The sequence below is a fragment of the Phallusia mammillata genome, chromosome 1, assembly GCF_965637545.1.
Source record: "Phallusia mammillata chromosome 1, kaPhaMamm4.hap1.1, whole genome shotgun sequence".
In the NCBI taxonomy this organism is placed as follows: domain Eukaryota; kingdom Metazoa; phylum Chordata; class Ascidiacea; order Phlebobranchia; family Ascidiidae; genus Phallusia; species Phallusia mammillata.
Genome location: NC_137252.1, coordinates 19,838,696 through 19,866,099, shown reverse-complemented (window position 1 = coordinate 19,866,099; position 27,404 = coordinate 19,838,696). Strand labels below are relative to the sequence as shown.

Here is a 27,404-nt window from a genome sequence, read left to right as displayed (position 1 = left end):
GGACAGTGACGTGTAACACGGATGCTTGTTTTGCTGTCGGTGGTGGGAGTTTCACTCTTCTGATCGTCGTCGCGTCAATAGTAGGTGCTGTAGTACTTGCTCTGCTCGTCTATGTTGTCCTTCCGTTCTGTTGCGCACCTTGTGTTGCCGCGGCAACGCTGCACGTGGACACATCAACAGCTTTTGTTATCGAATCGATGCAAGTTGCAACGCTAGGCGTTATCGTGGTAAGTCCAAACTTGTCACTTTAAATTAATGCAAAATGTACAAAGGACTGTCGCGCAGTGCTTTTCAAACTTGGGTCGCTTCACATAAGTGGCTCGACATTTAATTTGATTCGGTCGTCGATAACGTTTCTGACAAACGAATTCTTGCAGTAAGAAATTGCTCCTTGAAGAAATGCTGCACTTCTGGTTTTGAAAAAAAAATGGGTCGCCACCGATCTGTTATTAATATTTGCATAATAATTCTGTTGCTATAATAACTGTCGAAATGTCTGTCTGTATTAATTGTTTGAATTTATCTACCTGTTCAGCATAAAGGTGAGATAACTACACAATGTTATCATCATTTACTTTCTTTAGTGGTATGGGAAAACAAGTTTGCAAAACAAACCGCTCCGAAGCTTTCCTCACTGTTGCGACACAGTTGAGAGTGTCGAAGGTTCGTGCATTCGTTTGCAAAATTGTTTCACATCATTAAAAGGTGTTTTTTGTCCAAAGCTGCCAATGATGTTTTAATGGCTCCAGTCGAAGTTGGTCCTGCGGGAGCACACGGCACAAATGTGAGAATAACGTTTTAACATAGTTGACTAGATTTTTGTTAAAAAAAGGTTTATTATCTTTTTAAGGAATCAGCCAACAACAGAACCCCACGTGTAACCACTGTATTGGACGAGGATATGAAAACTCCTACGTTGCAACAATGGGCCAAAGATATGATTGTAGGATTTGTTTTGATAAAATGAATTTGTTTATTTCTATCGTTTGTCTTTGCTTTTGAATTCCTATTTATATGTCCAAAAATATCATCGTGACTGACACGAACCAACTCTCTAGGCTGCAAGAGCCGGGGCAGGGGATGACATCGTACCTGAAAATAATGTGACCAATAATAACTCCCGGGTCAATCAGCAGTCGCCTTGGGTTCACCCTAGCACAACAGGAAGACAACGGCCTCTGTCAGCTGTTGTCACAATTGCAAGGCGGATGTCCACAAGATCTGAACTTGAATATAATAAGTTGAAATAATTGGTTAGTATAAGGTTGTGTCTATTCAATTGGACATGTTCACAGCTGAATGCATTGGTTGCAGTGGCTTTGTTTGTATACTTATAATCGGGTTACCATACCTTCCTTATTTCTACGAAATATGTTTGTTTCCACTTCCAACCTAATTATGTCATTATTATTAGACACACTAACTTGCTAGACAAGTTGGCAAGACTATTTTATGTGAACATTTATCGTAAAGTCAAAGTTTAAAATAAACAATTTTAAATTAGTGAGTATTTACCTTTTTTCGTTGTTTGTAAGGATAACAATCTCTTACCGGTCGTCCTTATTTTTAGCTTTAGATCGATGGAAACCCTGTTCTTGGATACAATTTTAAAGCTGCGTTTGGTTTGTAGATATCTGCTTCGCAAGTTGTACGCAACACTTAACTTGTAGTAGCTTCTACCAAGTTTGCAAAAGAAAATTAGAGCATTTCTCACTAATAATCCAAATTTTTGTGAAGACAAATATGTCTCTGTTTAGTGATTGTGGCATCTTGGTTTTATATCATAGTGGTAGTTTTCAATTTATTCTTACTGGGTGAAATTTGGTAACGGGACATCATGAAAGGTTGCGGTCCTTGGTGTATGCTTGCAGTGTAATTCAAAACTATGCACGTGTGCAACACTCGCGATTATGCTACTACTTTGGTAGGTATATGCATCGTTGAATTTATTCGCTTTTATGTCGTAAAAACTCCTTGAAGATGGTGTTTTACTTTGAATTGGAATATAAGTCGTGTTATTAATTTTCAGCTTTGCAGATTTATATGCTGTATTTTTCGTGACAGAATATTCAATTATAGGGTCCTTTTTGCTGATTCGCAACAAAAATCGCAGACAAAAACTAAGGAAACTTACGAAAACATTTATGTGTGGAAACTGCCTTGACTAATGGTATTGAAATTGGTTAAATATGCCCGCCCTGCGTTTTAATTTTGATGTAAAACTATTCTTCATTCCGACGGCTCGCTTTGCGTTTTACGTTGCTTTGGCTGCAATCGGTTGTTGTTGATAAGCGTTAAATAAAATAGACAGATCAAACAAACATAACCAATGGGATGAGTGATTGTTGAGGAAACGAATGTTTTAGAAAACATTTTGATTAAGGCTTAAGTAATTTGTTGCTGGTTATCCACTGCTGGAAATGGTCATGACAAAATGCATTTAGTTTAATTTTCAGAAAAATCGTGTAACTACTTTTATTTAGCCCAGTTTGAGCGCATTAAGTGGTAAACTGGTAACACGGGTTTCAGAACGAGTTCTGCAAAAACTGATTATTGTATTCACGTTGTAAATACTAAAGTAAGTTTTTTAAATTGTTATCTAAAAGCCACGTGCTTTGGTATTCGTTTCTATTTATAGGCAGCGGTTTTGTCGATATTATGCCGGCATTTTGGATAAAAACAAAGTCATTTATAATCCCACTTTTTATTCTTGTTGTCATTTGCTGCAATTCGTTTGTTTCTATTTTTTTGAAGTTATATTGAGAGAGAAAAATTCGTAATGATTTTAACTTTAGCAAGTTTACAAACACGAAATTGTCTTAAAGCTAACAGACGCAAAATTGCCAGTGAGACAACTGAAGGTTTCGTAAACAATTCTATTGTTTCAGCGAAGTCACGTGACAGGACGGTGTGACATCACTCCTTCCCCCTCGAAATTCGGGCGAAAATGAAAAAATAATAATTAAAAAAATATTTAATGATCTTTACCGGTTTGGGGCGTGGCGGCTGTTCTTTATGAAGCACTTTAGTGTAACAAAGCGTTTCGTTGGTTTGTTCTGTTTTGGTGTGTATTAGTTTAAATGCAGCCGTGATCTTCACACTTTGAGTTTTTGTGTAATAATGTAAAAATACCTATGTTACCATTTTTACTTTATTCTAGATGTTTGCCATGGAAAAAATTATAATTTTGTTGGTTCTTTCAAATTTTGCGAGCGGGATTCACCACTTCGGTGATTGGTCAGCTTTTCAACCTGACCAATTTGCTGCTACGCGATACAGAAGCAGGGAATGTGTTTCGCAAAGTATGACGTGAAACTTTTGCTGTGTGCTACTTATTTGACTTTTCATTAAAGTACAGACTGCTATACCTGGTGACCAGAAAGCACTTAAAAACTATTGTTCTTCAAATGCTAAATTATATTGGTCACAGATAATTAAACATTTAAAAGATCATATCTGTCTATTTTGCAACACCGCTGACACGTAGTTTTGATTGTGGCTAATCGCATATTTTAATTGTGTACCCATAACTTTGTTCAATTATTTTTAGTCATAAGCTAGCAAAAGCCAATTTTAATTTAGCAAGGATTTGTGTGTGGTTTTGTTAGCTGTATTATTTTATAATTTAGGGTGATTTGCAATTTGTGTGTCAAGTATCTAACCGTCATCAACACAGTGGTTTTAATTGTCGCATCTCCATGATATTGCAGATTACTTGGATTGTTATGAGAACGACTATTTCTTTGAGCAGTACACCGACTGTTCAGGATTGTGCTCCAATTTTCAGATTAACGAAACCTTTCCGTGTAGCGGACAATGTGACTTAGCAACATTATCAAGACTGAGTATATGTGGGTCCAACCCCAACTGCAGGTACTATCTAACAAATACACATTGTGATGTTACGGTTAGATCCTTAACCGTCTCGTGCGGTGTTTCTCAAACTTGAGGGTTTGGGCACTCAAATACAAATAGCGAAATTTTAAGGCTAAAAACAAAAAGTTATTGGAACGTTAATGTAATGGATGAGAAGGCGTACTTTTGCTGTGTACTAAGTTTGTCATCTGGCGCGAAAGCAAAGTATAGGTTTAGCACTCTGCAAAAACTAATGTTTCTTGACACATAGTTTGGGAATCACTTTTTAAAATTACTTTTTGTATCATGCTAAATAATTGTAATCGATCTTGATGACAAATTTCCAAACCTAGATACGTGCAGAAGTGGTATTGTTTGGACACCAGCTCATGCACTGGATCCTGGTCATCCTGGTCAACCGTTTCTCCTTGCAACAAACTGTGCGGGAGCGGAAACATTACCACAAGGAGGGAATGTACCCAAGGGGGGACTCCAAGTGTGCTATGTCCAGGTTAGTTTATTTGCCACTCTACTAACGGCAACCTTAATCAAACAATAAATGGAGCTTGCTTGGCCTAGATATATCCCTGCGTTTAGGAGACATTATGTTGCATGAAATAGGCTATTGCTGCCAGGCATAATGTATAACAAAGTATTGCTCATCCAGCAGTTTTATTATAAATAATCGACGTTTCGACGTCCTATACAAGACGCCTTCAGGATAATGACATAACTTGCAGGACAAAATTCTTATATAGCGACAAAGTGCAAAACACACAAAAAAATAGCGATAAGAAGATCGCGCGGCTGCAAACTCGCACCACGCAAATGAAGCTGTAAAAGCGCCCGATAATTTATGGGCATTAGAACATCTGTTTTAACGTTCATTGTGTTGGCGCGTGAATGGATGTTCCAAGACTCTAGGAAACTTCGCTTGTGATAATCAGTTTCCTTCACCAACACCTGAGCAGCAGAAAAATTAATGCTGTGGTGGTGAGTAGTTGCATGGTTTGCCAACGCTGATTTCCTAGCATCATTCTTGCCCACATCCCTTTCGTGCTCCTTCCGGCGCGTATTTAGACTTCTGCCTGTCTCACCGATGTAAATGTCGTCACACTCTCCGCACGGTATAACATAAACCACACCCCTTGTCGCAGTAGCATCTAGCGGGTCTTTTGGGTGCGACAGAATCTTTCGTAGGGTGTTTGCTGGTTTGACCCCAACCGATACACCAAAATCGGTCAACATACGACGGATTATATCTGTTAACCCTGGTATGTAGGGTAAGGTGACGAAGGCACGTTCTTTGTACTGGATCTGTTTCCGTGAAACCTTTTTGTGATCACGGAGAATCCAGTTCGGGTAGCCATTTAACCGCAGGGCCTCATTTACCCTGTGCAATTCCGATTGGAGCAATGCAGGGTCTGTCGTCAAGCGTACGGCCTGGTCTTTAAGTGCTTTGACAACAGCCCTTTCTGGTATCATGGATGATGGGATTTAAAGTGTAAATAGCGCGTGGTACTGGTCGGCTTGTGGTACACACGCGTGGAAAGTTTACCATCCGCCGCTTTCAAAATTTCCACATCTAGAAACGGAAGACTGTTGTTGCTTTCCAATTCCATAGTGAATGCAATTCCTCGTTGCACATTGTTTAAATGTCGCAGAAACTCTGTTACCTGGTGTTTTATCGATGATACAGAATGTATCATCTACATACCGTCGCCAAAACCGTGGCGGTGTGGTAAAAGTTTGCAAGGCACGTTCCTCCACAGACGCCATGACCATGTTGGCAACGGCCACTGACACAGGAGAGCCCATGGCTGTGCCATACATTTGCTTGTAAAAGGCACCTCTGAATCTGAAGTATGTTTGTTCCAAACAAATCTCAAGCCCCCTATGTATGTCTTTATGAGTCCATGTGGTCCTGTCTTTAAGGCTGTAATCATCGAGTAAACGAGACTCCGTTATCTCCAATGCTAGATCGATTGGTACGTTGGTAAACAATGAAGTAACATCAAATGAAACCAACGTTTCGTCTTCACACAATGATTGTTGCGCTTTCAAATCTTTCACAAACTCTGCAGAATTTCTGACGGTAAATTCAGTGTTTCCGACCAACGGTGCTAGAAGTCGAGCTAGATATTTGGCTAGGTTGTAAGTGGGGCTTCCAATAAACGACACGATTGGACGTAAAGGTACATTCTTCTTGTGGACTTTCGGCAATCCATATAACCTTGGAGCAGAACCATCTGTGCTGTGCAGGTGGTGAAACATCGCGTCGGAGATGCATTTCTTCTCCTTGTGCAAAGCACTAACAAACTTTTTAAGAACTAGTTCCGTTCTTCGGGTCGGGTCACGTGGCAATTTCTTGTACGTGCTTGAGTCGTGCAAAAGCTTTTGAATTTTGTCGTCATAAACCTTGCGGTCCAAAATAACAGTGCTATTACCTTTATCCGCCGGTAGAATAGTAATGTCGTCATTGGCTTTGAGATCTGTGACTGCACGACGCTCAGATGTCGTAAGATTGCAAGTATTGCCCCTGTGACTTTTAATACAATTAACGAGCTTGCTTTGTATTAAAGTTTTAACATGCATCGGCAAAGAATATATACCCTTCTCAACACAGGCCAACATACTTGCCTTCGGAACTGTTTTTGGTGCAACTGCAAAGTTTGTTCCTAGTTGCAGAACCTTTAGCTCCACTTCATTCGGCTGATAGCTGGACAGATTAACGACCCAATTTTTCTTTTGAAGCATTCCGGTTGCATTTGTGGCTTCCTTGCGTTTTGGGGCAATCGAACAGAGATGACGTTCCGTGTTAATCGTGAGTTGACGTTGAAGGGCTTCGTTACCCGATTTAACATACAATTCAAAGCGACACATGTGATGATGTGAAAGAATTGCGGCTAATCTACGCAAAAGCTCTTCTGAGAGCTCAGAGCATTCCCTTATCCGATGGTGAGAGAGGCCTATGCGCAGTTGAATGAAGGCCATTCCGCACTTCCACATTATCTTTTTACCCGCTGCCGAATTATGAGGCGATCTAAACCGAAGCGACCGAGGCAACACATTGTCACTAAGGCATCTATGGTTGAAAAAAAGGTGCATCTTGTGTCTCACAATGGTACGTCTTAGATCAACGTATTTCCGCAACTGCGAAAGGACGCTGGGTCCGTACAGACCTTTAAATTCATGAAATAGGCTATTGCTGCCAGGCATAATGTATAACAAAGTATTGCTCAACCAGCAGTTTTATTATAAATAATCGACGTTTCGACGTCCTATACAAGACGCCTTCATCAGGATAATGACATAACTTGCAGGACAAAATTCTTATATAGCGACAAAGTGCAAAACACACACAAAAAATAGCGATAAGAAGATCGCGCGGCTGCAAACTCTTATGTTGCATGTTGATCAATTAGGTACTTGAAATTGTTGAACGTAATTTGTAAATACGCCGCATTGCGGACGTTTTAACAATGCCTGTTGTCTATTACTAGGCCTCTGAAATGCGTTCAAACGCATTTTCAATTTCCCGTTAACCTTAATTTCCGAACATCCGAATACAGTACTAACAGTACACATGGTGGGCAAATTACGAATTTACGCTTCCCCGGTCAAAATAAAGTTGCAATGACACTCAATTACCGCAACAGAAACGTTTTCTATCTCCTTAATAGTTAAAAACACTCGGTCGTGACTTGGTCAACGCTTACACCACAGCACATAAGGTGACGTCAGGCTTCCAAACTTTATGCTGCAATAAGTCACGTGGTTTAAAAAAAAAACAGCAACCCACGGGACACACGCCATACATAAAATATTACCCTCAAGCTACAAGTGGGATACTTCCCACAGTGAAGTTGCATACCGAATGGAAAATGATACAACGGATGCGCACTCCACATTTTCAACAAGAGAAAAAAAATCTACCCAGTGCTCAAAACGCAGTTAAATGAATTATCAGCAATGATACCCATGCATTTGATGAACTGTTAAGCAACGCCTAATTTTGTTTAATCTTTGCTCTTTTTTGGTAGTTATGCTTGTCTTAAAGTAGATGTAGCGGTTTGTCCTCGCACCATTATCTTGAATTTGGAGTAAGCGAATTTGCATTTAACCGGATTGTTTTCATCTGTATTGGCGGGCGTGCATCATTTCAAACTTCATTTTGACTGGTAAAACTGGTTTGAAAAGTTACAAAAATGTGCATTACAGGCTAATTGGGCATGTGCAGTTGCCACGTTGTTAGCAGGCTTATTGTGCGAAAACAATGTGAAATAAACATGCGACACAAAGCTTAAAAATATGGACGCCGCAAGCATTCAATGATCGCTAATTTAAATGGGTAAATTTATGGAGAAAGATATAGAGGTCAATCTGGAATTTCAACCACTAATAGCTGGTATTGTTTGATAGAAATCCATTTCGTTGACTGTTATTATTAAACAACAAACATTAGCACACACGGTTTAAACTATTATAAATCCAGTTAGAGCACTCAAAGATTCATTCAGTTGATCGCAAAATCCGTTTAATTGCACATATTGTAAGTCTTAACCATTGTTGATAGCTATTTGTTAAAAAATGTCCGGTTTATCGCATAATCCTGGTAATTGCATAAAAAAGCTTGGCAAATTAATTCGTGTGTACACCCTTTTACAATAGGTCACTGTGTATGTACAGTGGCAATAGTTGCTATCATATGCTCCAACTAACTGTGCTTCTAGTTTAATTAAGTCTTTCACTATGTCCCCAATATTGCAATATAGAGCGGCTTAGCACTTTTACCGTCTGCTTTAACTGTACAGGGGCGATGGGAGAATCGTCTGTGACGCTTACGTCATCATGCAATACACGTTCGTGTCCTTTTTACGAGAATTGGACGACCTTTACTTCTTGCACGCAAACGTGTGGAACTGGTAGTCAAAGTCGCAATCGAACTTGTTACGGTGAAAGTTTAATTTCCAACCAATGTCAAGGTGCCGATGCCAGCGGTGTGCAGGTAAGCAATACCGGTTAGTTGGTTTTACCAGACAAAAGTTGTGGACTCGCTCCTACGGTAATTTATGACTATTAAGTGCTACATTTTTGCTCTACACGGTGCTGGAAGTCGAAACCTCCCACAGAGAAAAGCTAAAAACATGTTCCAATATGTCTCGGACATTTAAAAACACATATCTGATCCAGTTGTTTTCATTCTTGAGTTTACATTAGATTTTCTCAACTCTTTCCTTTCACAGACGGAAACACAGGACTGCAATACCAATTTATGCCAGCAATACGGTCCATGGAGCCCTTCAGACTCGTGTAATGTAACCTGTGGTTTCGGAATGCAAGTGAGTGAAAAGTTAAGCTAATTAAGAATTTTCGGGCAAGAATCAAAAATTTATTTTTATTATCCAGCCGTACACTCGTGAATGTTTGTTAAACGGATCTCCAGCCACGGGATGTGTTGGTCCTGATACAAAACTAGAAGCATGTACTGGCGCAGATGGACCGGTGAGTTAGCATGCCGCTCGCATCATGTTTTGTTTGTAATAATTAAACAAAAACAAAATTATGGTAATATTTATTGCCTGGATTACCATCTTTTACCACATCACCAAGTCGCCACGTCACCTGTGGTGCGGCAACTTACAGTCACGCAACGGGTAGCGGTGTTTAAGTTACGTTGCTAATGCAACCCATTCGGCTACGCAAGCGACCCCTTGCTTTTTTTGTATTATATTGCTTTATCCAACGACAACTTTAACAAGTCGTCAAATTACCATTTTCTAAGTGCATTTATGTTTATTTGATATTTGGTACCCTTCCCAGGAGGAGACACATTGTTTACAAAATTTTTTTGTCATTTTTCTGCCTAACACCGAGCTTTGTCACAAGTAAGCGTGGTTCAAACTATTTCGAATTTACATTTTTCAAATTTATTTGTAGTGTAGTTAGGTGTCTAAAGTGCATCGTGATTTTTGAACCCGAGGTCCCAAAACTTAAAGCACTTCAAAAATTCATGACTCGTGAGTTTTAGACTTTTTAAGTTCATGAGTTTTAGACTTTTTAAATAGGTGCATTCCATAAAGTATGCGAACGTTCTTTCGAACTTTTAGATAAATACTTTTACTTTATGTCAAAAATATCAATCCCAATTTGGTATTTTTTTTGTTTATTCTTTGTTTAAAATTTACCCAAATTGGCCCTGTAAATATCCAAAATACCCCAAATGTGTGTTTAAGCGTCTGCGTTTTTTTTGTAGAAAGCATTGATAGGTTGGTTTCAAACATTTAGTTAACATGTGAATTTTACATTTTGTGCAAGGTTCCGCCGTACTTTGACATAAAATAAAATAATTTTAATGAATGTAACAGAAGTAGGCTACATCAAAGAAAAAACATGCATTTTTACCTAACACACTCCAAGCACACAATACAAGTTGACTTTAATTAAACGATTCACTGAAACGCATTGACATGCTACTTGTATAACGGTCGTTTCTAGATTTATCTCGCAATTTTTTAGTGTATCAAGGCTGTGTTTATTACGTCACAATTGATCAATGGTGCAACCAAAGTTAACTAGATTGTACAGGCAAACGTTGCTGTTTGCAACAATGATATTGTTATGATACATTTACGTTTGAATTTGTTCACCGAAACGCTGAGAACCCCTGTGCAACGCTTAAAGGAACCCCTGTAAGGGTAGTACGGAACCCCGGTTGAAGAGCCCTGCTGTAGAGCGTTTGTTCGTTTTACATTTTTACAACATTATATGAATCTGAAACAACCATAGGCAGATTTTAAAAGATTTGAGTTATAGCTTTTTACTAATTTGACATTTTTTGTCTAAATATATATGCGCAATAAGAACACCGTAACCAATTCGCCGTGTACACGTGTGTGTGGAGTCATACATTTTTGTTCCATAAAGATAGGGATGACGTGAAATATAGGTATTGGCACTAAGAACGGTCACCTTTCTAGTTTTGTGTGTCTTTGTAGACTTGCACATGCACTACTTCGTGGACTGACGTGGGTTTATGTAGCGAAGTTTGTGACGGCGGATTAATAACTCGAACCCGAAACTGTTTTGGAACTCAGGTCAGTATCTACATATGGTTTAAGAGTTATCCAAAAGCGGGTTGTGGAAGATTTGGATACGTTTCCTCTGTCCCCACCAAATAAATTTTTGGGGCTCCTTACGGAGAGGACTTGGCAAACTTTTTCGCTCAATGGATTATTTTGGCCAGGCATTTTTTGCAGGCCGCCCTTTAATTGAATAATTAATATCTTGTACATCATGTCCTGCGACATGGTGTGTTGTTTCTGCTCGGCGTAGTAATAAATCACTTATGAGTCAATTAAAATTTGGAGTTGTAAAGGTCGTAAGTTTTTTACTTACGAAGTTTTTTTTTTACTTGAACTATTGACAGTTTTGTGATTCGAAAAATCACTGCAACATTTTCTTATCTTACACGTCAATTTTCCCAAAAGCATAGGATAACAAACATGAAAATTTACTGCTGGGCAGCTGTTGTGCCGTGAATGCAGAACACAACTTGCAATAATAACTTACGATTTTTTAAATATCTATCTGCATAAATCGTTCAGGTTTCCCCAAAACTTTGAGCGTGGCTTTATTACTACTTTAATTTGAATTCTGTTTTCGTGGTTCGAGATCTTACCCGAATTAGGGAGACGCCCACCCACAAATTCGGTTGGAATCGGGTGAATTAGTGGGTCGATCCTCAGGGCGGAGGACCGGCATTTTTTGTTCTGTTTTGTTATTACTAAAGTATTTGATTTTTATCAAACAATAAAATTATTTTTCAGGAAACTCAGGAGTTCGTTTGCAACAGCCAGGTTAGTTTTATATTGTAAATAAATAACCAAACCAAGTTTTTAGCTTATAATTTTTTACGGCAAGAATGTCGGGTTTTGAGCAACCTCTGATGCATGAATCATCAAACCTTGCTTATTGCTAAGTTATTGTGTATTATTTCACTGCGGTATGACTTTATAGTGACGTTTAATGTTTCATCACAGAGTTGTACTTTTGGGCCATGGATAAATGTGTCGGATTGCAACGCAATCTGTGACGGAGGGATCCGATTTCAACAGAGAGTATGTAACGTTGCTGGTTGCACCAAATATGTAAGTTTCATCATCAATTTTTTTCAGTAGGCTCGCATATTTAATCGTTGCATGAAATACATCAAATATCCAGTAGAGCTGCTAAAATTAGAATTCACAGTAGACAAAGTTTTGTAAATGCCGATAAGTGGCATAAATGAGTTTTTATTCATGGAACGAGTTTGAAACTAAGTATTTGAACTAGCTTTTTATTATAAAACCTCACCCCACCCAAATAGCTCTAACCGTTTTTACAAAAATTTCTAATCGCCGGTGCTTTTGCTCCACTTGTATTTTCTAAACTTGACATGCTTTCTAGATGTAAGAAGACTTATCTGATTCCATTCACACTGTGGTGAATATTGTAAAACCTAACATATTAAAAATCATAAACATGATATTTTTACTTTGTGGCCTACGCTCTTTTATTTCAATTGAAGATCTCTAATAAAATTTGGAGCACGTTAGGCCAAGAAACCAATACCACTTTACTGGTGAAAATAACGGCCCAAATAGACGTAAAAAGCGACATGCTGTATTGTTCAAACGTTTCGGCAAATGCTCATGCCATCATCAGTGATCTGATGGGCCGTTATTTTCACCATTAAACTTATGAACAGATCCGTATACAGTGTTCCAATACCACTTTTTTATTGCAGGAAACCCAAGAAGTTGACTGTAATACAGATGTAAGTTTTTTGGAACTTTTAAACTTTATTCTAGAAATAAAGCAGTATCATAAAAAAGTTGAAATGTATGTGGGACGAACAACTTTCACTTACGTTATGTTTTTTGTACGCACTTGTGCAATAATTTTACACAAAGTTTTGTTACAACCTTCCATACATGACATTTAAATGGTTGTGAGCTTGTTTTGTGTTATGCTATGTTGTATATACGTTGATGACCCACGTAATTTACACACAGCCTTGTACTTGCACCGCCTGGGACGATGGTGGTAATTCATGCAGCGTGTTATGTGGAGGTGGAACATTGATTGAAACTAGAGTATGCGAAACTTCAGCACGACCACAAACTGTAAGTTTTGTTGTTTTTGAAAACAACTTTTAGCTAACAGTTTCACAACTTTAGCTAACAACCTAACATTTTAAACAAGATGTTATACAAACACCATTTATGGGGCTGTGTTTGACCTTACAGCAACAAAACTTACTCATGGTTATCTCTTGAAATGCATTATTTTCAACTTGCATGTGTGGAACCATAAGTTTCTGCCTTCGCAGAAACCAACGAAGGTTGTAAAAATATTGGCTAATATGCTGGGGCCCATTGAGTTCAGGGAATATATTAACGTTTTAAAATCAATTATATTTTATGTGCAATGGCAAAACGTGCTAAACCATCCTTCTAGTTTTAATAGATTTTGTAACAAGTCGTTCCTTCATATTAATTCTTTTCAGGAAACACGAAACACAACTTGCAACGACCAGGTGTGTGGAGTAATAAATCTCTGTTAGCAAAAGGAATTTACAAATGATATCACAATGTGTTATTTTACCTTAAGGATTGCGGATGTACGTCATGGATGGATTTCAGTGTATGTTCACTTACTTGTGGTAATGGAACCAAGTGGCAATACAGGAACTGCACCCAACCTTCGTCGCAAGAACGGGTAAATCTATAACGATATTACACATGATCACTTGTATGCTCTCTGTGACGTCAACTTTTTTTATTTTTTAGGAAAATCGTACGACAAATTGCAACCTAGAGGTAAGTAAAATATTTAAGTAATTACGTTGAAGGACGTTGTAACGATTTTATTGTCTTTAGGTTTGTGATTGCACTGAGTGGTCTGACACATCAGAATGTTCAGTTTTATGTGGAAGCGGAAATAAAACACAGCAGCGGTTTTGTTCTTCTGTCAATCAAACTGTAAGTACTAGTTCATGCATAATTGCTTGATGGCATTGTTGTATGTTTTAATCATTTTTTGTGTTTATAGGAGGAGCAGATTACGGCTTGTAATGAACAGGTATTTTCTTTCGTTTATCTATCTGATTCCTTTATGTCCTGCTCGATCCATTTCTTCTTCTTTGGGTTGCAGTTCACGTTTATAATGTATTTTACAGCAGTTGTGTTTCTCTTTTAACATTTGTACAGACATGTGGATGCGATGAATGGGAAGATAATTCAAATTGTTCAGAAACTTGCGGCGGTGGAGTGAAGTCACAAACCCAACAATGTGTCACGCCTGCCCAAACAGAACAGGTCAGGCAGTGGAAATACGTTTTTGCGCATAGTAAGCTAAGCTTTGATAAAATCAATCAAAATAAATGCTAATGTATTAAATACGATGATTTAAAAAAAAATTCGGCTCTCTGCTAACAAAAGTTAATACGAACGTGGCCAATCTAATATTTGCGCTGGATGTCTGAACCTGTTTTACATCAACAGAACAACCGCACAGTGGATTGCAACACCGATCCATGTTTCGTAGTTGGTGGCGGTGCATTCACGTGGTTGGTCGTTCTCGCATCTATAGTGGGAGCAGCAATTGTGGTGGGACTTATTTACCTTTGCATTCCATTTTGTTGTGTGTGTTGTGTTGTGGCCACTGAGAGAAGAGTCACAGCGATATCCGCCCTAGTCATTAACTCCATACAAGTCGGTTCCCTGGGAATGATCCAGGTAAGATTTCGTGAATCGCGCCTTTTTTGCATTTTGCCACGAAGCCAGGCTCTTTAAATAACATAACTGTGTTTTTTATACGTTACTTGATTGGGATAATCACACAAATAGCAATAATGTGGCCCAAAGATAAAAATGTTGTAAAACTGCAAATAAGATACGGAGTGAAGCCGTTCGTTTTAAAACAAACTTTTAAAAATCTTTGAATTAAACAAAACAAGGGGTTTAGACTCCTATTGATGGATAGCTAACAATCAGCAGTTCTCAATTATATTAGTAAAATCTTATTTTAACGTAAACTTACGTGGGAAGACCTGTTTTTAGCCTGTAGTTACTTTGATAATGTATTTCTGGTCGTAACAAAGGGTGTATTTTTGTAAAAAAAAACATGTTATCGAAACAATAAAAAAAACATGTTATCGAAACAATAGGCTGTGATTTAAGTAATTGCAAAAAATATGACTAAAAGCGCTGCTATTTGGGTAAAGTGGCGAGGAAAAACCCGCCTGCAGACGAACAACGCACCATGTTGCTGGGCCTGCTGTAGTTGCTGCGTGTGTTGCGGTGCCTGGGGATGTACAGGCTGCTGCAAAGAAGATCAACAAACAGGTTGGACTAAACAAACAAATTAATCACGAAGTAGAATGTCTGATTTATGTTCGAATGTGCCAAAACCGATGCAGAGCTGTCAGCGAAGATAAAACGTTGTAGTTTTTTTAAGTTTTGTATCTTTTTCTATTATTGGCACGTAAAACCTAGACCAGGGGTTCCCAAACTTTTTTGGTCTGTGGCCCAAACGTCTATTTAGTAGCGATTTGTGGCTCACGTCGTGCTGTAAATTTGGGAACAATTTCTATGAACTTTCATTATACTTCCCTTTAGCCATATTTGCAGCTATTATTTAGTAAATTTAACTCAATGTTTAAAGTAAGCTTCGATAAATAGCTACTTTTCAATGCCCGCTACTCACATGCTTGACTCCACACCCACTTTTAACTGCCATCTCCCAAATAGCAGCTAAAACCCATTGCTAGGTGACAGACCTTACTTGTTAAATAATTGTTGTTTTGCAAATAATATATTTTTCAAAACAAAATCTACAGTATAACAAAACAGTAGAATCTGTTCAAATGGCTCTGTGGCCCATTGAAAATGTCTTGGTGGCCTAGTACTGGGCCAGGGCCCACAGTTTGGGAACCACTGAGTACTAGACCATAAAAAAACATGGTGTTAGAATGTTTTGCTTAGTGACTGTTCAACAGAAACTAGCTCTAGAAAATATACTAGTGGATAGACGTCAAAAGTAAAAACTTTTAGGTCAACTATAATCGTGTCTCTAACGAAGTAACATAATATTGTCTAATAACTCATTTATTTTGTGCTAAACCGATCAAAGTTGAACCAATTCAGTTTAGTATTTCGCAATAATTACGCCTTACGCTTACAGTATAGCAGACATGATATTTTTTAGATGGAAATAACGTACCTATGGTCCGTATATTTGGTTCCCGCTCACCCGACGATGTTACGATAGAGGAAGGGAAACTGGTAAGCTGAAAAACAATGCCAAACTTTATCAAAACCTAGTGATGAAAATAAGGGTTATGGAGTCTTAAAAATTATATATCTGACTGTAACTAAAAAATGCTGCCCTTGCACAATGTATTGCTGTTGTTTAATGAAATGGGCTGAAAGAAAGAGTCGCCATGTACATCACGACTCCAACTCCGACTCCACAGCCCTGGTGAAAATTTAAAAAGCATTGTTAATCTTTGAAACATTTAACCAACAAGTTAAGTGTAATGATGTCACAATACTTGTGACGTTTCGCAGGCTGGTGATAATACAGCGGACACTGCTATGACGTCAGTAGAGCTACGGAAGTCAGGTGAAGGAGGGGATGACGCGCATATTCACGACTTGACGGCTTGGGCTACTCAAATGATGGTCGGTAGAAGGGGGTGTTGCATGAATATGAGAAAGTAGTTGTTTGTGATTTAATGACCGAAGGTACAAACTATGGCAGAACTTCAAAAAAGAATGATACAGATGAAAACGTATTTCGAGAAAACACCACAAATATTTTACAATCAACAATCAAATGTCTTTTACTAAAAAAATTTAACGTGAAATTAACCTACTTGACTACTTCACTTCAAACAATATTCGAGTTCCCCACAAAATACGGCACTTTCTGAAAACGTGGTTGGTGGTTTTACTAAAGATATATATATAATATATATTGTCAGAACGACAGCAAAAATATTTCGGAGACAGAAGTGTACGACCTGAACAATCGAAGCAATAATAATTCTTGGCAAGTTGCTGATTCCACTTACGCCTGGGTTCACTCCAGGTCATTCTCTGGACAACGCCCCTTATCTACCTTTCAGCGCCTTTCAAGAAGATTCTCATCACGTGATGAAAATAGTTATGCTGTGATGAAGTAGTCAATGATTGTTTAATTAGTCACGTGTTTTGAGTGTTGTTTATGGTAAAGAAACATTCGGTAAATTTTAAACGATTCAGTTATTACATATCAGTTTAATTATGGGCAGTTTTCGGCATTATCTTTTCTTATTGTATAGTCATTTGTTGATAATAAGTCATCTTTTACTGCTTTGCTTAGCACAAAACATTACTGTTTTGTTCATGCCGTTGTATAGGACATCTACTCCTTCGCGTACACTGGTGTTTTTATTACGTTACTCCGCAAGGTGTGGCAGACCACTGTGCGTCACTCGAAAAATCACCGTGCAACTTTAACACTTTCATAACGAGTCGACGAACATCCTGTTATTCGGATACTGTACTCATAAACTTTGTGGCATCTATGCAAATCAGCTGAACGCATTTACTTGCTTTTTATATTGTCGTTTTCATTTGTTGTGTTTGATTCACTTTCTGTGTTTTTCAGAAAACTAAACAAATGTAAATACCATTATGCAATCTTCGCTGGAATTGTAAAATTGTAGTAGACCTCCTGTTACAGTAACCGCAACGTTGCTGGCATATAAGTATAGAGTAACCTTCGTTATGTGCTTGTTTATGTAAAAAAATGCTTACTTTTGCTAAACATATTTGTACAATATATATGTTTTTTTGTTTAACGGTAAATATTCTTTGTACCAGAAATAACAACCAACTATTGATCTCGATCTAATTAATAGCCCAATTAAATTTTTCTTACTTTATGAGTCCGAAATTTGTCATTAATACTTGGGGTCTTGACGTACTTTTTTAATTGATTACGTCAAAAACTACGAACCTGTGATTACACCGGTGTTCAGTTTGGCGTCCCTTGCAGATTTGCCTGCGTCGCGAAAAACTGCGTCGGCGTAAGATTCCGGTCGGGTGTGCTAAATCGGATTTGCGACGCAACGGAAAATATAACGCTATTTAGGCTGCAATTTATTGTTGCATAGCAAAATGATTTAATGTTGCGATCTACACTGTGTATGTTATTTGTGCACAACATAAATAGGTAATTGTTTTTCAGCGTACGTTCCCACAATTCACTGCTGCAACCGTCTCAACCAACCACAACGCAGATGTTAAATCACGTGAACAACCTGCGTAAGACGGGACTTCCTAAAAGCGGCAATAGTAAGTGATTCAAATACATTCAAACAATGTTACCTAGTAGCCTATATTTAAACAAGTGTCTTCGTTATCAAATGTCATTAAAGCCAAATGAAGGTGGGACTAGCCGATTTGAAACTTTTTGGTTAATTTAGGACAGGGTGTGCAACATTTTTCGTCGGTGGGTCATATCAACAATTCCGGACATCAAGCGAGGGCTAATTTTTTTCATGCACACAATAAATTTGACATTCTTCCTAAGCATCAATACATTTATTTTCCAAAACATACAGAGTTTCGCCGCAACTTTTACTTATTACGTATAGTACAACAACTAAAGAGATGTACAAAAAAAACTAGTGGTAATATTTGCTGAATTCCCGAAGATTTGCATTTTTTTCTCTGAATCACTGTGTTGGTGAGGGCCACACTGAATAGCTGGGTGGGCCCGTTTGTGACCCGCGGGCCGCCTGTTGCACACCCCTGATTTAAGCTATCCGGTTGTTATGTTTCTGTCCACAGGCCTTTTAAAGAACAACAAACACATGCATTATTAGATAATGGCAGGGGTGCACCATGTACACTAAAATATATGCACCGACATTCGTGACGTAAATCATACCCTTGCTGAATATTTCGATTTCAAAAAAAGTAGCGTTTGTGGGACTGAAAGAGCATTACCATCTTAATAGCCATATGCGTCAGACTTTTTATACGCCTATCGTGTGCAAACAATGAGAAAAAAACACCAGCGTCACAATGTGTACGATGACATCATAAACAAATCATACTGTTCAGCTCGATCTGTGCATCAAGTTAGAAATTAATCTGGGCTTTTCAGGCGCCATTAGATGGTATATATACACATATGTATGAGATAAACCTATAATAGCCGTTTCAATCACAACGAATTTTTTGGAGCTTTTGCGTCAATAAACCATTTTTGTGTGTCCACTGAAGCAGAATATAATAGCGGTAGCTTTTTTGATGAACGGTGGATAGCCACTCATGTTTGTACCAGAAAACGTTTTCAGCTGTAGCAAAGCACAACAAATGCGGCATTATGACATGCTTCATAAACTTAAAATGAATGATAAAAAAACTAAAAATCGAAACCAACTGGAAATCGATACTTTGCATGACTGCCTTAGCATGGCCACAACCAATTTTCTTGGATACAGAAGCATTAGGAAGCACGTCGGCCACAAATATCGCATTAACGCTGATTTTGAATCGTTTGTTAATTTCTGGAGTCACAGTATTAGGCACTAGCCCGCGGAGTACGATTTTTAATGGCCTGCAACAAAAAAGTTGGGACCACACTGATGTAAGCTGTTATCTTGTTTGGTGAACTATAAAACTGCATGTGACAGAAGTTTAAATTAGCTGGTCGAAAGCTGTTGTTGAAAAACACTTTGTACACTGTTTAACGGTTTAACTAAAAATAAATAAATAAATATTGAAAGTGTGTCACTGTGAATGAAAGACACACTTTCAATATTTTTTTATTTCGTGTTTTTATAAACAATTATCTCTCATTTAGTTTTCAGCCAGGACTCGATCATCGCATGTCTGGTTCACGTTCAGCAACATTGTGACGAAACATGCCAGTCACGATTTAGTGATTTATTTGCGTTGGTGAACGACTCCGATGATGAAGTTTTGCTCAGGTAAGTCGACATTTGGTCGCAATTGTGTACAAACGCTTTACAGTTTGTGTCTTCCCGTCAAATTTTACTGACCACTGTGTAAATATTTGTTCGCGTTTGAGATAGCTGGGCTACTATCGGTTTGATATAAAGGTTGTATGCAGCAACGTTTTTGCATTTGTTACTTCCTGTTAACTTCTGCGTGGAAGAATACCTTAATCACCATGCAAATATACCTGGTTTACAATTTATTTCACAAGCAAGTTTTTACCAAAGGTTTTGATTTGTGACAGAGACCTTCGCGCATCTAGAAAACGAAACAAGCCGAGTTCTCATCGACATACGTCACAATCGAAATCAAAATTGTCACAAAGCAAACGAGATTCAGATGACTCGAACTCCGGAAGTTCGACAGTAAGTCTTTGTGCTGATCGTCGCACTGCATATTACACATGTGGGACTTATTACATGTTTTCAGGATGAAGAAGATTTGAAGAGAAAAAGAAAAAGGAAAATTCGTCCCAACGATTCTTCAGACAGTGATTAAACTCCAAACTGTCGGAGACGTTATTCATCAGATCAAAACTTGTAAAGTTTGCTTTCAAGCAAATTCAAAGTGATGTTTCATGCTTACAGCAGCAAATAAATAAAACATACAGGCAACAATATTTCACGTCTTCTTTTTTTCAAAAAATGAGTAACTTGGTACGGCACAAATGTTGAAAAAACTCCGTCAGCATTGTGTATCTTGCATCGATGAAGAGTTTAATAGTCTGGCAGTTTCATCTATGTGCGTTTCCAGGGCAGTCTTTTCACTCATCTCTACCACGTCAACACCGATTACGTCATTACCTTCTTTATCGGTGGACCGCGACGAGCCTTGCTGGCGATCTAGTGGTCTTGCTTCATCCATGCATGACGTGTTTTGATTTTCACTCCATTGGTCGAGTCGACTGTGGAAAATGATCGTAACCGTTTCTGTGTTGGGATTCTGCCAATACTTTGACCGGAAGACTGTTACCTGTAAACTTCGTAACCCTTGAACTTGGTGTGCGTAAAAACTGTGGAGATTTTATCCCAGTGCGTCTTCTCCCGTCTATGTTGAAGAAAGTTTAAAACGTTTTCCTTCGTTTCCTCTGTAATCTGACAAAAACGTTAATGGCTTACACTTAAAGCTAATGAGCAAATCAGTAGCTCCCTAAGTAAATGCTAGTTTCAGTTTTAAGATGGATGGCATCAAGTTATACCTCCTTTTTCGCCAACTCTTCAAACTGTTTCACTTCAATCTCCTGATACCATTTCATGTAGTGACGTTGATGATATGTCAGGGGAGAAAACCACCTAAACAAAAATGCAAACTTTTTTTAAACGCCGAACAAAAATTTACAAACAGTCGGCTGCATTTGCTAACTGAAATGTTTTTTAACGTCTAATAGCGTTTGATTACCATTACCTGTTGTGGGTTCTGGTGGTGTTAAACAATTACCTGTAAAACATGTACACGAGTGCTCCCACAATTAACACAGAAGCAATGAAACACCATCCAATAACCTGTGAAACTTGCTTCTGACGTTCGTACTCAACTGTGAAGCGTACTAAAAGAAGAAAAAATACTATTTTCCCTTTGCGAAGTAAAGGGACTAGACCAGGGGTGGGGAACCTGGGGCCTTTTTGGGCAGTAAGTGCGGCCTTCGATGCCAAAGTGTCTTTAATAACCTTGACTGTGGTAATTTATTCACCTTTATTTCCTTAGATTACTATTTAATTGGTTCTAGACAAGCTGTTTCCATACTAGTTTTTTCGTGGGACTACTAACACAGCTTATTGGTCAACAACCCCATTATACGACAATAAAGCAATTGCTTGCGCAAAATGAAATATTTTAGATTTGTTTGTGTAACAAACTTCTCTTAGATCTAATATGCGTAAAAAACTGAATGTGAAGGTAAATTAAATCCTGAATGTTGTGGTGGGGAATTTATTTTGGTTTAACACTGCATTCGGCTTGAACCGTCCTATTCGGAAAGTTACAAAACGACCAATAAATGTAAATCAAAATGTTTGGAAAACACTGTTCTAGACCTGAGAAATAGTTGCGGCGACTCACACCAGTGTCGCCAAAACGTTGGGTGGCCTTTCTGAATCGAAAAGTTTCCCACCCCTGGCCTTGATTATAGCCGACATTTGATGCGCAGTTTGTCAAATATATGTTACAGGCAAAATTTTATCAGAGCTTTACAAATAGCAAAAGATGCGATTAAATAGAGTAAAACTCTCAATTACATCCTCGGATTGAAATAGTGTCGATTTGGTACATCCAAACAAATGGCTTATGGCGAGTGGGTAACACAATTAGGTCCCGTGTAACAAAGTAGGCTATCTTACACAAACAAGTCACATTTTTGAGAGTTTAGTCACACTTCCGCTGCGGGAACATATTTTTTGGTCACCAAAATTTCCACATCATATCGGTGACGTCAGTACGACAAAACAAATACCTTTGTGATATTTCATTGTTGTGCTATCGGCGAAATAAACTTACTTTTGTTTGCTGGTGTCCTTATGACGTCCCTGCACGTCATGTCGTACGGTTGACGGGTCATCGCACAAGCGTAGTACTTTCCATCAAGAAATGCGATGGAGACCCACGCACACGGGGCAACCATTGACTAAAAACATAATAAACTGACGCTAGGCAGTTCGATGCCTACTGAACTTCTGCCAGAGTTAAACTCACTTGCATAAAAATTTCAGATAATGTTGCACATCCGGCAAGTAAACCTCTGGCTGCTTCACTATGTCTGTTACAGCATCCCGTCATAAGTTTCCATGTCCTAATATTCATGGCATAACCCATAAAGAAGAGCGTTATGGCAGGAACGATGATAAAAACGCAACCGTAGATGGCGTTGCCGCTTACGACTTCTCTGTCACCTGGTTGGTGTTTAAAATTTAAAAATTGATTAGGTGGTGCTACTGTAGTCGAAGAAATATGTGACTACCTGTTGAATTATTGTATCAAACAATTACCAAAGCAAAATATTTTACCGATACCAAAGTCCCCAAAAACAATTATATATTGTAGGCCTACATTTTTTACAAAAACAAAATTAAGATTTTACGAAACATTGATATGGAGCATACTTTGTCTAAAAATGTCCAAGAAGGCTACAATACATATCTCCACCTTGGTTTGAAACGTTGGTTGGGGGACAGGGGCAGTTAAATACCGCGAAGGAGAAGAGCTGCTCAGACCCAACAGTAACGAGACAAATCACAATATTTATCGCGGAACCCGAACTTGTTTTCACTGTTTTACTTGCTGATAAAAATGCAGCATTCAGATTCTGCGCCATTGCAGCCATTTTTTTACTACCGGCAACTTTACCACTTTGATTTAGAACCTGCACAAAACACTTTGACTTAGAATCTGCACAAACGGGTGCGCTCACTTAAATAACCTGCTGAATGTGGACTTGAACCTAACAACGACGTTTTTATGCCAATTAGTCAAATCTCACCGAACATACAGATTTCAGACAGATCGTCGTCTCAATCGTCAACCGTTACAAACACGTTAACCAAAATTTCTTCAAACTCGTCGATCGTTTCAAACGTCACTACGAAATTGTGACGTCTTATTGTGTAAGCATGAGTCAACCTATAATTTTTTTCGACAACTTGGATTGGATTTAACTAGTTACTACATGCTCTTGTTGAACGAAGAAGAAAACATCCAACACGTTCCTATTACAAAATATACATATAATACATTCTAGATTTGATTGGCAATGTCTATTAGTAATATTTATAATATTGTGGCAAGTTTACCAGTTACTCACAACTAATTTATTGACCCGAAATCTTTGCTCTTTTGAAGTTAACACAGGAATCGCATGACATGAGCGTTTTATAAAAGCTGGGTCCACGATTGTCAACAACTTTTATTGACGAGATGTTGGTGACAATAAAAACAGCTGAAATTATTTCGTAGTGCTAATGAGCAAAACAAACTTTATCAAATAGTCTTGTCACATAATGCTTTATGAAACCTTGATCCAATGCGAAATATTACAATTAAATTCTGCCTAATCTTCCACTTTGAGCGCTTAAAACGTTTTTGCCATACCGACTAAGGTTTTCGTAGATTTACTTTGAGTCACAAAGAAAGTATTGGCGCAAATACGTGCTTCACATATCGACGAGAAACTGCGATTCGCGATATGAGATTTCAAATGCCGGATAAATCAGAAGAATAATGCCTGCGGCAAGCCTCGCGATTAATAGTTAAGCATCGCTTTGCTGGAATTGTCAGCAAATTGTTCAAATGTGGCTTTAAGTTTCATTGAAAGATCGTTTGCTTACAGACTACATAAACTACAATGAACCACGTGCACAATTTTTAATGGATTTTCTAAGCAGCTAATAGACAACACAACATGGCTTCTCAGTCCTAGACTTTGTACAACTGGGTCACAAGACTTCCAGTTCTCACAGACTTACAATGCACAGCAACTCAAGAGGACTGAAGACCCGGCTTAAATTGTTAGCCAACCATGACGAAATGATTGTTTGGATACGCATGGCTAATTTCTATAAACGGGACTGTTCGCCCGAATATTTGCTGACAACATATTAATTCTAAGAATATGTTGTGTGGTTCAATAAATATGGTTTTGCAATTTTAAAATGAATAAATATGGAATACTTTTAACGCTGAGCGCAACAAACTTAGGTTGATGTATTTGCCCAATAAAAGTTTTGACGGTCAAACCATAGATAACTTAATTCACTAGATGCGCAACTCGGCGAGGTAAGCACTTTTTTCCAAGGAATGCAGCCTGACTACGGTAACTATAGCCAGGTGATTGTTTCCGTCATGGTAGTTGGTTTCAATTTGGCGCGTGGTGATACCGGTTTTGTTGCTTCTTGTTATAATGTGACATGTAGTCTGCAGTCTGCACCAACTATTTTTGTTAAAAAGACTTTACGGATAACATTTTGAATTGTAATTTATTTTGCGCAAAGTCGCGAACATCGTCTGCAACCTGTTTAATATCACACAATGTATTTTTGTTTGTTTTTTTAGAAAGACTGTAGCCTATAAAGAACAGCTACACTGTACTATAGTTTACAAAAATTTTAAAATATTTTATAGTATACTAAAATAGTATAATACAGGTCATGTGCCCTTTAAGTCTACAGCATCAAGTCAGCCACTGGTGAAAGCATTTGGTTCTGATGGGCGAAACCTTTTTTCCTGACTGACATGCCATGACCATCACCATTGGGAACATATTGCTCAACTTTAACAATTTTGCCTGCCAATTACAAAAGCAACAAAATGGTGTTGAAATCAGGGACAAGAAATCAACCAATAAGTGTGAGGTAGGTATCAGATGGCAGAACACAAACATATTTTTTGTGTCAGATTAAGAACAGACATAAATAACAGAAACTTCACAAGTTAACAGAAAAAAACCCTAATTTTTGAAAGGATTTTGCTTCATTAAAAATGTCCAGTTAACCAAAGACCCCTGCCTTAAAAAATGAATACTCACTCAAAATAGTACATACTGTGTTCCTCATAAAAACTTAACTTTTAGTTACTAATTTTACTAATTTAGAAAGTTCAGGTTTTTACATCAATATTGATTCTGAATTTATAAACAGATCTCATAAACAAGTAAAAGATGCTTCTTGCAATGAGGTGATGTTTACACAAGATGATAGCATCAACAAGAAATTTGGTCAGTTACTATTGTCATCCAGTGAGTGCATGGTGTTTATGACTGAAAAAAGTGCAACTTCTAGAAATACTTAAAAACATTTTTTTTCTATTTTCTAATACAGATTTTGTTGGTTGCAGACTTGCAGTACACTTTCTTTCTGTGCAACCCACTCTCACATAAAACTCCAGCATGCACGCCTGTGTTATCGGGCTGATAATTGTGCGCAGGTATTTTTGCAGTGTATATGGCTATACTAAATTTTCTTCCAATGTACAAAATTTATTGCTCATACAATATGTAAATCTGTTGCCATGGTAGTTTTATTTTTGTTGAAAAGGTTTAGTATTTCTTTAGCAATGTCTACATCAGGGGTTCTTAACCAAGGGTTCTCGTACCCCCAAGGGGTGTGAGAACTGTTCCTAGGGGGTGCGGGGATGCTGAATCATTAAGGTTGGTTAGATCTATTCTATATAATTAAGAAACCCAGGGGGGTGCAAAAAAAAGAAAAAAGGTTAAGAACCACTGGTCTACATTCTACAGGCAGTCAGAATAAAGATTACATATTGTCTGGGTGTTGGTTATTACCCATTGATAAATTAATCATTTCTCCAACCAATTAGAACTTGGTTGTCGAATACAGTAGTACAAACATTTTTTTTTTCTTGTATGATATTTACCACAAATGACATTTGAAGATAGTTTATATAATGGAAGCTGTTTTTATGCATGCTGAGTGCAGATTTTTTTCTTGGTACTATTGGGTTATTTTTACATTTTGTGAGGAAGACTCAGTTAAGGTTTAATTAACATCAGGAGCTAAATATACCAATAACTTGAGGTTTTTGTTCTAATTGACAAACCTGTCACATCTTTCAGCAAATGTGTTTTTGGTATTTTTGTTGGTAAAAACCTTCTCACTACGGTCAAATTTTACTGTAACTATTTCAATCAAATTGTATACTTTCAGTTTAATATTGTAATAAAAATGAATATTCCTTATTTTCTTTCTGAAGTTTTTGAAAAACTGATGTTTGTTTTTTGATTCATTTACAATATGATTACCTAATTTGCCTTTTTAATGATAGTCACAGGCTTGTACTCCATATAACTAAAGGACTCATATTTTATGTGTGTTTAATTTATGAATAAAACAGCCTTTTGCAATGCACTGGCACAAACAGTAAAATGTTACAAAACAGAAATGTGAAAGAGAATGTGAAACATGGATTTTTTTGTTTAAAACAAAAATATGGCTTCTGTAATTACAATTGTATGATTAAATGCTTTTTTAAGAAAATCGCAAACATGTTTGCTTCAAACTAGCCAGTAAACTGTGTTTTATGTTAGGATATTAATGCATGATCAAAACATTGTGTATGGTGTAGTAGGTTCTGGGTGGAGTTTATACCAAAAATAAAAAGGCATTTGCACAGCTTTGTGGTCTTCATTTCTCAGAAAAGGTTTCCATTTAAAAAGGGAGAAGAGTTTCGTTTTGGGAGTAATTTAAGTCGCAATATGGCTGGGTCTCCAAACTGTGTTAAAAATTCGATGTTGAATAAAATAGTTCGAGTATATATATTAAAAAAACAGGACAGTGAAGTTCACGAGTAGGAGCAAAACTTCATCAGAATCAACCCTAACATTGAATCTTTTATATGGGAGTGTTTATACGCATTTAATGTTTAATAAGTACCTCAAACTCCTTTTGAGAGCGTACACAATATAACTTACCTACCTAAAACCAAGAACACAAATTGGCGCCAGTTTGTTTACAACGGTATGTGACGTCATAATGCGTACATTTT

General features: G+C 37.7%; 3 protein-coding genes and 1 long non-coding RNA gene across 9 annotated transcripts in view; 3 read left to right on the top strand and 1 right to left on the bottom strand.

Moving 5' to 3' along the window:
• Positions 1 to 20,535, top strand: part of LOC145223418 (integrator complex subunit 3-like) — an 80,803-nt gene extending 60,268 nt beyond the window's left edge. Inside the window, exons 24-27 of the mRNA XM_080089848.1 lie at positions 18,136 to 18,242; positions 19,762 to 19,888; positions 20,161 to 20,281; positions 20,346 to 20,535. Of these exons, the coding sequence (XP_079945974.1) occupies positions 18,136 to 18,242; positions 19,762 to 19,888; positions 20,161 to 20,281; positions 20,346 to 20,414 (424 nt within the window). The 3' untranslated portion in view covers positions 20,415 to 20,535. The remainder of the gene's footprint in view (positions 1 to 18,135; positions 18,243 to 19,761; positions 19,889 to 20,160; positions 20,282 to 20,345) is intronic.
• LOC145223435 (uncharacterized) lies at positions 3,162 to 17,746 on the top strand. The gene is made up of 22 exons (XM_080089863.1): positions 3,162 to 3,302; positions 3,711 to 3,873; positions 4,209 to 4,366; positions 8,670 to 8,863; positions 9,102 to 9,197; positions 9,265 to 9,360; positions 10,854 to 10,952; positions 11,685 to 11,714; positions 11,898 to 12,005; positions 12,644 to 12,673; positions 12,912 to 13,022; positions 13,406 to 13,435; positions 13,510 to 13,617; positions 13,689 to 13,718; positions 13,779 to 13,880; positions 13,951 to 13,980; positions 14,109 to 14,216; positions 14,403 to 14,636; positions 15,125 to 15,245; positions 16,108 to 16,184; positions 16,470 to 16,583; positions 16,886 to 17,746. Exons 1-22 carry the CDS (start codon positions 3,170 to 3,172, stop codon positions 17,084 to 17,086), a joined length of 2,373 nt encoding a protein of 790 aa, XP_079945989.1. The 5' UTR covers positions 3,162 to 3,169; the 3' UTR covers positions 17,087 to 17,746.
• Positions 20,101 to 23,895, bottom strand: LOC145223455 (calcium homeostasis modulator protein 6-like). The gene is made up of 7 exons (XM_080089880.1): positions 23,055 to 23,895; positions 22,605 to 22,801; positions 22,410 to 22,536; positions 21,354 to 21,462; positions 21,115 to 21,208; positions 20,889 to 21,010; positions 20,101 to 20,820 (listed from the first exon to the last, which is right to left on the bottom strand). The coding sequence occupies exons 1-7, from the start codon at positions 23,230 to 23,232 to the stop codon at positions 20,601 to 20,603; spliced, it is 1,047 nt and encodes a 348-aa protein (XP_079946006.1). The 5' UTR covers positions 23,233 to 23,895; the 3' UTR covers positions 20,101 to 20,600.
• Positions 23,896 to 24,694: 799 nt separating this feature from the next.
• LOC145209030 (uncharacterized) lies at positions 24,695 to 27,032 on the top strand. 6 transcript variants are annotated; one of them, XR_013854989.1, is made up of 4 exons: positions 24,695 to 24,717; positions 25,066 to 25,255; positions 25,541 to 25,638; positions 25,737 to 27,032. It is a non-coding gene; the product is annotated as an uncharacterized LOC145209030 (long non-coding RNA). The 6 variants fall into 6 exon arrangements; XR_013854988.1 differs by having other exon boundaries at positions 24,706 to 24,731; XR_013854991.1 differs by lacking the exon at positions 24,695 to 24,717 and having other exon boundaries at positions 24,724 to 25,255; positions 25,541 to 25,617.
• The last annotated feature ends 372 nt before the right edge of the window (positions 27,033 to 27,404 follow it).